Consider the following 10,182-nt stretch of genomic DNA (forward strand, 5'->3'; position numbering starts at 1 on the left):
AAAAAAAAAAAAAAAAAAGAATCTGCTTTCCAATTAAGGGGACGCAGGTTCAATCCCCCACCGGGGAACTAAGATCCCACATGCCGCGGGGCAACTAAGCCCCTGAGCCACAACTACAGCGCCCACGCACTCTGGAGCCCACAATGCCACAACTAGGGAGAAGCCCACACACGGCAACAAAGAGCCCGCATGATGCAACTAAGATCCAACACAGCCAAAAATAAAATAAATCAATAAATATTTTTTAAAAAGATGCTCCATATCACTATTAGTAGAGAAATGCAAATCAGAACTATAATGAGGTATCACCTCGCACCATTTAGAATGGCTATCATTGAAACGTCTACAAACAATAAATGTGGAGATGGCATGGAGAAAAGGGAATCCTCCTATGCTGCTGGTGGAAATATAAATTGGGAACAGCCACTACAGGGAACAGTGTGGAGGTTCCTTAAAAAACTAAAAACAGAGCTAGCATATGATCCGGCCATCCCACTCCTGGGTGTATATCTGGAGAAAACCAGAATTCGAAAAGACCCAGGCACCCCAACGTTCACTGCACCACTATTTACCACAGCCAAGACACGGAAGCCACCACAATGTCCATCAACAGACAAACGGAAAAGGAAGATGTGGTATGTTTATACAATGGAATATTACTCAGCCATAAAAAAAGAATGAAATGATGCTGTTGGCAGCAACAGGGATGGACCTAGAGATGATTATACCAAGTGAAGTAAGTCAGACTGAAAAAGACAAATATCATATGATATCACTTACAGTTGGAATCTAAAAATTGATACAAATGAACTAATTTATAAAACAGAAAGACACTCACAGACTTAGAAAACAAACTTATTATTCCCAAAGGGGAAATTAGGGGGGGTAGAGATGAATTAGAAAGTTGTGGGGCTTCCCTGGTGGCGCAGTGGTTGAGAGTCCGCCTGCCGATGCAGGGGACGCGGGTTCGTGCCCCGGTCCGGGAGGATCCCACGTGCCGCGGAGCGGCTGGGCCCGTGAGCCATGGCCGCTGAGCCTCCGCGTCCGGAGCCTGTGCTCCGCAACGGGAGAGGCCACAACAATGAGAGGCCTGCGTACCGCAAAAAAAAAAAAAAAAAAAAAAAAAAAGTTGTGATTAACAGATACACCCTCATATATATAAAATAGATAATCAAGAAGGACCTACTGTGTAGCAAGGGGAACTCTACTCAACACTCTGTAATAACCTATATGGGAAAAAGACCCAAAAAAGAACAGCTCTACATGTTTGTATAACTGAATCAAGTTGCTGTACACCTAAAACAAACACAACATTGTAAATCAACTATAGTCCATATAAAAGAAAAATTCAATTAAAAAAAAAAAGTAGTACCTGCCATATTTCCCTCAGGGCTTGGTAACCAGGGCTGGGGTCACATCCCTGAAGCCTAAGGAGGCTTGGGTCCCAAGGCTGCACTCTCGTGGGGCTGAGGGAGCTGGGGAGGATATGCCATCAAATGAGTCCCCCTTGGACCTGTAGTGCCGGGTCCCCTCTGGATGAGACTGCCATCTCCAGATCCAGGTGGGCCTTTCCAAAGCTAAGCCAAGCCTAGTGCACCCAAGAAAGGGTGGACCTCTGGTCTGGAGAAGCTCTGAAAAGTCAGCTGGTCTCCACGTCTCCTGGTGGTGGGGTTCCCACCTCCATCCTCCTTCCTTAGAGTCACCCCACCTATGGACGACAGCGCCCTTAGGGCAGCAGTTTTACTGGGGCTGGGATTTCTCCGTGGGGTGAAGGGTAAGGGGGAAGAAGGAACGAGACACAAGCCCTTGGGCCTTTCTTCTGGCACATTACGCCCTCCTTGACAACCCAGGAACATGATTTTCCTAAGATTCCGGTTACCCAAGTATCCAAGTTGGGCATGAAGAAATGCTGCCGCCTTGTGGCCGTTTCCCATAACAACAACTTTAAAACCGCTGCTTATGGGCACTTCCTAGTCACAAGGCCTGTGGGGTTGGAAATGACACCCGTCCTCAAGAAACGTCGTGGGGTAGGTGATTGAAAAAGAATTCAAAACAGGGCCAAGAGGATTCAAGAGGCCAATTTCAAGACCTAAATTTTACTCACACTGTTTACCTGTAATCCAGAAAGCAAAGATTTCTTGGGGGGCAACAAGAAAAGCTGAAAGTTTTGGGTTTTTATCCATTATGTCTTTGCCACAGTTTCTGATATTCTGGTTGGTTTTTAGAGTTAGTCGGGATTTCAGAGGAATGACCAGTGAGCTTCCAGGGCCTGGAAGTGTCCGGAACACCTCTAAACTCCAGTGTTCTCGCGTGTTCCCACTGAACCAAGCCTTCTTAGTGGCTGGATGATCCATGTTTCAATGTCCATTCACGGGGTAGTTTAGTGAAGTGTCAGCACAGCTTCTCATGAAAATGAAAGAAAAACACGGGCTATATTTTCTTCCAACAGAACATCTATAAACTGAATCCAAGATCAGCCATGTGTTGATAAAAGTTGAAACTGGGTGATGGGCACCCTAGTGTTCATTACACCAACCTCTCCAACATATGTTTTTTTTTTTTAATTACCTTTTTTTAAAATTTTATTTATTTTATTTATTTATTTTTGGCTGTGTTGGGTCTTCGCTGCTGCACACACGCTTTTTCTACTTGCGGCCAACAGGGGGATACTTTTCGTTGAGGTGCGCAGGCTTCTCACTGCAGTGGCTTCTCTTGTTGCGGAGCATGGGCTCTAGGCGCGTGGGCTTCAGTAGTTGTGGCACGCGGGTTCTGTAGTCGTGGCTCGTGGACTCTATAGAGCGCAGGCTCAGTAGTTGTGGTGCCCAGGCTTAGCTGCTCCGCGGCATGTGGGATCTTCCCCGACCAGGGCTTGAACCCATGTCCCCTGCATTGGCAGGCTGATTCTTAACCACTGTGCCACCAGGGAAGCCCCCAATATATGTTTTTAAATTTCCAGAAGTTAAATAAAACATGTACATAATTTTTTTATAATTCTCATTAAAACAGGGTCCTTCCACGTGTGGCTGAATATAAGCCAACAGTTAACACTGGGGTTGGGGGAGAGCAGGGAGGGGGATGGAGATGGGCTGTTTGCTTTTGATGTTTCTCTGTACATCTCTGAGATGTTTGGTTCACTGCAATAAGCTTCTCTTATAAGCCTTTTTGAAAAAAAGCACTTACATTAAATCAGCTAATTATATTAGAAAAGAGGGCTCTTCATAAGCAAAGACACTGCCTAGTGGAAAACTGTCCCCTCCACACTAGAATGTGGTCAATAAATATTTGCTGGCACCATGCTGTGAGCTCAGTGCTGCCTCAAAGGAAAGCATGTTCACACATTATATAGAACTAGACTCTTGTCCTCTATGCTAAATAATCCTTTACCAGACAGCTCACGCTGGGGTGACAGTGGCAAATAAAATCTCATCCTTCCCTCCATGAAAGGGGACTTCTGGGAAGGACACCTGTTAAAAACACACCTCAACCTCCTCTTGATCTCAGAAATGTCCCAACCAAGGGACATTTCAGGACATTTCATTGTATCCTTAGATGAGGTTCAGGCCGCTCTAAGATCAGGTTCACTGCTGAGAGAGGCCAGTTACCTTCCTCAGAAAAACATGGTATAAATGTCAGTATCAGAGACTTTTCAGGAACAAAGAAGCCATCTTGATTAACAGCAAAAGTTTAAATATTTTTAATTTAAAAACTAAAAAGAGAGGGAGAGGGAGAGAAGGAAAATATTTTTCTTTTCTTTTTTTCCCTTTTTTAACCTTCAGCAGGCAAGGCTTTCAGTGTGTCCTGGAGAGAAGATGAGATGGGATTAAAAAAGGTAGGCAGGTTAGGTGGCTGCTAAGGCAGAGGGAACCCAACAAAGAACAGGATGGACACAGCGGGGAAGGGGGGCTGTGGAAGACAAGGTCACCTGGCACTCCTCCAGGACTCCCTGAGTCCCCAAGACCAGCCACCCCTGAGTTTGAAGGGCAGCCTTGCGGAAGCTAGCCAGACACCTGCCAGTGGACCCAGACATTTCATCAGGAGGGTAGTGTTGTTGCTACTGCAAGTGACCCTAGTAACTTCCCTTGCTTGTCACTGAACTGCCAAGGTACACGCTGCTCACGCAAGTGGCACCCAGCAATCTTGGCTACAGGGAGAGCAGGGGAAAGCCAGGAAATTCAGGCTCTGAAGTCTGAACTCCAAGTTCCTTTCTTTCTCTCATGTGTCCCCTTTGTTCACTTGGAAGGTTCTGATTGATAAACTCCAATTTCAGGCCAAGGTAGGACCAACTGCAATGACATTCTAAGAGTCTGAAAAGTAAAGGCAATGATGTGGAAGAAGGGAAATAATGATATTTTTTTAAAAAAAGAAAAAAGGGACTTGCCTGGTGGTCCATTGGTTAGGACTCTGTGCCTCCACTGCAAGGGGGCATGGGTTCGATCCCTGGTCAGGGAACTAAGATCCCACATGCCATGCAGAGCAGCCAAAACAACAACAACAACCAAAAAAACAGTTATATAGAGTTTGCCATGTGCCAGTGTGTGAATTTCCTAAGCATTCCACGTCTATCAACTCATTTAAACCTCACAACAATCTTAGGAGGTTAGCACTCTCTACAGATGTGGAAGCTAAGTCTTAGTACCTTGCTCAGATCTCCTAGAAAATGATTACTTACATTTATAATAAGCAAACTGCAAATAATGATACATGGTAGCCACAAATTTCTCGACTGGATATCCTCCTATAACTGGGGTGAGGTTCTCTTCACACTGTATTTTGCATTCCAGAACTTCCACATAATGATCTGAAAGAACACACAAAATTTCAGGCAGTGTATCCATTATTTTCTTAATGCCACTTCTGCCCCACTGCCCCAAAAGAAGGTAAAAATGATAAATGATAAAAGTAAAATATTCACAACACTTATGATAAAGGGCTAAAATCTTTCATGCACAAAGTTTCCCAAATAAATAAGAAAAAGACAAATGTCCACTATAAAAATAGCCAAAAGGATGTTAATAGAAATTATAAAAAGGGCTAATAAAAATTGTGAAAAGATCTTAACCACATTTGAAATTAAGAAATACAATTCTACCTAAAATAATGTAAGCTATTACATTGGCAAAATGTTTAAAATTTGATGATGTCCAGTGATAGGAAGAGAATAGTAAGACTCATGCTCTCATGTTCTGTTGGTAGGAGCAAAATAGGAACAAATGTTTTGGAGTACAATTTGGCAAAATTTATCAAAGGTTAAAATACACATATTCTCGGTAATTCCCTGGCGGTCCAGTGGTTAGGACTCTGCGCTTCCACTGCAGGGGACACAGGTTCGATCCCTTGTCAGGGAACTAGATCCCATATGCATGCCGCAACTAAGAGTTCTCATGCCACAACTAAAGATCCCGAGTGCCGCAACTAAGACCTGGTGCAGCCAAATAAATAAATAAAATAAAATAAAATAAATTGTAAAAAATACCTAAATACAGTCACATAGAAAGATGTCAAAGACTACATTTCCCAGCCTCCTTTGCAGTTAGGTTGAGGCCATGTGACTAAGTGAGCCATGAAATGTGGACAGTAACAACTGATGAATACTACTTCTGGGGCTGGTCCCTAACAACGTCCCAGGTGACCCTCGGCCCCTCCCTTTTCTCCTTTCACGCAGCCAGAAGCGAAAGACTCCAGCATGATGATACACATTTTGCCAGCAAGACTGTGGAGGAACAGGCACTCTCCTACATTGCTGGTAGGAATGCAAAATGGTACCTTAAAATACCAAATAATTTATGTAAACCTTTACTCTGAACTATCAATCCCACTGATGTTGACTTTGCAAACACACTTCCATACTTAGCAAACAACAACAACCCACTAAAATTCCCCATTGCAGTATTAGATGTAATAGCAAAAGATTGGAACAGCCCAAATATCTATCAGATAGTTGAATAAACTGTAGTACATCACTCCCCCAACCCTCAGTGGAGCACTCGGCAGTAGTAAAAAGAATGACACAATCTCTACGCACTAGTTAGGATATATTGTTAAGTGGAAAAAGCATAAAATAGAATAGTGTTTAACGTATGGTACCTATTCTGTATGAAAGAAGCAGACACAAAAATAAAGGGAAAGTAGTTTGTTTTTTTTTTCTTTTTTTTTTTGGCCGCATTGAGCAGCATGTGGGATCTTAGTTCCCCAACCAGGGATCAAACCCCCGCCCAGTGCAGTAGAAGCACGAAGTCTTAACCACTAGACCACCAGGGAAATCCCTAGGGAAAGTAGTTTTATATTCACACAACCTTTACAGAAAAAAATGATTCAGGCAAGAATTCTCAACAGTGTGCTAAATCAGTGGGGTAGGGTGGGGAGGGGGGCAGAGTTTGATGGACAGCAAGTTGTCCTAGTCTGGAAGCACCTGTCCACAAATTATTAATTTAAAAAGGAAAAACAGTAATTATATTGTGGAGAAACTGGAATGCACCTCAACCAAATGTTTAAAACTTAATGTCACCACTTCCCTGGTGGTCCAGTGGTAAAAAATCTGCCTTCCAATGCAGGGGACGTGGGTTTGATCCCTGGTCAGGGAAGTAAGATCCCACGTGCCACGGGGCAACTAAGCCCCTGCGCCACAACTACTGAGCTCACGCACCTCAACGAGAGAGCCCGTGTGCTGCAACTACTGAGCCCACACGCTCTAGAGCCCGGGTGCCACAACTAGAGAGAGAAAACCCGCACGCCACAGCTAGAGAGAAGCCCGAGTGCCACAACGAAGAGCCCGCTCCACAACAAAAGATACGCATTCCTCAACGAAGATCCCGTGTGCTACAACTAAGACCTGATGCCGCCAAAACAAAAAAGAAATATGACAAATAAATAGGAAATGGGATCCTGGACAAGATCTTGAACCGGGGAAAAAAGTTGCTAGAAAGGACATTATTGTGACAATTGACAAAATTGGAACATGGACTGTAGATTGGATAAAAGTATTGTATTGATGTTGGGACTTCCCTGGCAGTCCAGTGGTTAGGACTCTGAGCTTCCACTGCAGGGTGTCCGGGTTCGATCCCTGGTCAGGGAACTAAGATCCCACATGCCGTACGGCCAAAAAAATGTATTGTATCGATGTTAAGTTGCCTGAATTTAATAACTATCCTGTGGATATGTAGAGAATATTGTTCTTAGGAAATACACTGAAGGATTACGGGGTAAAGCGTCATGATGTCCTCAACCTACTCTCAAAACGTCCTGAAATAAAAATAACTATAGACACACACATACAGAGAGAATGATAGTAAATGTGCACAAGGTCAAAAATTGGTGAATCTGGGTAAGGAGTATGTGAGAGCTCTTTGTACTACTTCTGGAACTTCTCTACAGTTTTGAAATTACAGTTGACCCTTGAACAACACGGTTTGAACTGCATAGGTCCACTTACATGCAGATTTTTTTCCATAGTAAATACTACTGTACCACACGATTCTCGGTTGGTTGAATCCTTGGATGTAGAACCACGAATTCGGAGGAATTATGGATATAGAGGAACAAAGGACATGGTGGACAAACTATTAAGTCATACTCGGATCTTCAACAGCACTGAGGGTCAGTGCCCCTCACAGGCTTAGTTGCCCTGCGGCATGTGGGATCTTATTTCCCTGACCAGGGATCGAACCCACATCCCCTGCATTGGAAGGTGGATTCTTAACCACTGGACCACCAGGGAAGTCCTGGTGACATTAATTTTTAAGCATTTGGTTAAGGTGCTTTCCAGTGTTCAAGGGTCAACTGTATTTTAAAATAAAACTAAAAAAATCCCTAAATATCTATCTATCTAAGGTATATCAAAGAAACGAATAAAGAAAGGTTACCTTTGGGGGTGAGTGAGATGAATAGGAGAGATGTGGATGGAAGCAAGACTTCTCTGAGTGTGACTTTTTAAAATAGTTTTCACTCAAACATGAATATTCTATATATTCAAAAAAAAACTAAACAATATAAAGGAAAAATCAAGTAAGCCTCCAGATTGAAAACACACTAAAATAAACCTAGATGTATATCCAATTGGTACCACAAAGAGAAAAGAACAGATCACAGTAACTGAATATTCTTAGTGGGATACAGTGTAAGGCAGCACAGTCTAATAGAAATACAATGTGAGCCACATATGTAACTGTTAATTTTCTAGTGCAACATTAAAAAAAAAACTAAAAAGAAACAAGTGACATTAATATTAATAACATTTTTTAACCCAGAAATGTCCAAAATATTATCATTTCAACATGTAATCAATATAAAAAATTATTAATGAGATATTAATTATCTTTTTTTTGTACTAATTCTGCAAAATACATTATCTACATTATACTCAGAGCACATCTCAGACTGGACCAGTCACCATTCAAGTGTTCAGTAGCCACGATCAGCTGGTGGCTACCATGCTGAACAGCACAGATCTAAGGACTAAAAGAACTTCAAAGACATCGCAAATGTCACTCAGAAGTTTTATTGTTAATATTTATATTGGTGTGATACATTTGAGACCATATTATGTTCATTGTAAGAAAAGCAAATAAATAAATATTCTACGTTATGAGAAGTAAGATTTTCACTGTAAGAAAAAAGTATACAAATAAAAAGTGAAAGAGGGAATTCCCCAGTAGTTCAGTGGTTAGGACTCCTCACTTTCACTGCCGAGGGCATGGGTTCAATCCCTGGTCAGGGAACTAAGATTCCCCAAGCTGCATGGAGGGGTTAAAAAAAAAAAAAAATTGGGCTTAAAAAAAAAAAAATACAGAGGACAGAGGACTACAGGATACAACCAGCAAAATCCAGACTGTGGGAATCTCTATAGGACAAACAACACAGTTTCTGCAATAACAAGGAGAAAAAAAAGAAATGGTGGGAGGATTTATAGATTAAAAGATTTAAAAGATAACCAGGGGCTTCCCTGGTGGCACAGTGGTTAAGAATCCGCCTGCCAATGCAGGGGAAATGGGTTCGAGCCCTGGTCCAGGAAGATCCCACATGCCACGGAGCAACTAAGCCTGTGCACCACAACTACTGAGTCTGTGCTCTAGAGCCTGCGAGCCACAACTACTGAAGCCCACGTGCCTAGAGCCCATGCTCCTCAGCAAGAGGAGCCACTGCAATGAGAAGCCCGCACACTGCAACAAAGAGTAGCCCCTGCTCGCCGCAACTAGAGAAAGCCCACGCAAAGCAACGAAGACCCAAAACAGCCAAAAATAAATAAATAAACAATAATTTTTAAAAAATTAAAAAAATAAAAGATAACCAATTTGCTAGAATATGGATGAACCTTGAGGACATTATGCTAAGTGAAATAGGCCAGTCATAACAGGACTAATACTGTATGATTCTGCTTATATGAGGTACCCAGAGTAATCAAATTCATAGAGACAGAAAGAATGGTGGTTGCTAGGGACTGGGAAGAAGGAGGATGGGGAGTTAGTGTTTAATGGGTACAGAGTTTCAGTTTGGGAAGATGAAAAAGTTCTGGAGATGGATGGTGGTGATGGCTGCAAAACAATGTGAATATACTTACTGCAATAGAACTGTACACTTATACACGGTTCAAATAGTAAAGTTTTGTTCAAAATAAAAATTTAAGAAGATAACCAAATGCAATGTGTGGAACTTATTTTGAACATGATTCAAACCAATAAATTGGGAATTCCCTGGCAGTTCAGTGGTTAGGACTCCACACTTTCACTGCTGGGGACCCGGGTTCAATCCCTGGTCGGGTAACTAAGATCCCACAAGTTGCGCAGTGGGGCCAAAAAGGAAAAAAAAAAGAAAGAAAGAAAACACACAAAAAACCCAGCAAATTGTAAATTTAAGGAACACACATTTATGACATTTTTGAGATGACTGGGACACTGGATATTTGATGCTGAGATCAAGGAACTGTTGTTAAAATTCTTTTAGGTGTAATGGTTCAGTGGTTGAAAAAAAAAGAGTTCTTATCTTTTAGAGGTACCTACTGAAACATTACAAATGAAGTGATACAACATCTGGGATTTGCTTCAAAATAACATGAGGGACTTCCCTGGTGGTCCAGTGGTTAAGACTCCGAGCTCCAGGGCTTCCCTGGTGGCACAGTGGTTGAGAGTCCGCCTGCTGATGCAGGGGACACGGGTTCGTGCCCCGGTCCGGGAAGATCCCACATGCCGT

At 42.5% G+C, this 10,182-nt stretch overlaps 1 protein-coding gene across 1 annotated transcript in view; it reads right to left on the minus strand.

The window, feature by feature from the left end:
* CRTAP (cartilage associated protein) overlaps window positions 1–10,182 on the minus strand; it is a 34,113-nt gene that overhangs the window by 8,323 nt on the left and 15,608 nt on the right. The window contains exon 4 of the mRNA XM_024116526.1: window positions 4,670–4,798. Within this exon, the coding sequence (XP_023972294.1) occupies window positions 4,670–4,798 (129 nt within the window). The remainder of the gene's footprint in view (window positions 1–4,669; window positions 4,799–10,182) is intronic.

Source organism: Physeter macrocephalus, chromosome 18, assembly GCF_002837175.3.
Source record: "Physeter macrocephalus isolate SW-GA chromosome 18, ASM283717v5, whole genome shotgun sequence".
NCBI lineage: Eukaryota > Metazoa > Chordata > Mammalia > Artiodactyla > Physeteridae > Physeter > Physeter macrocephalus.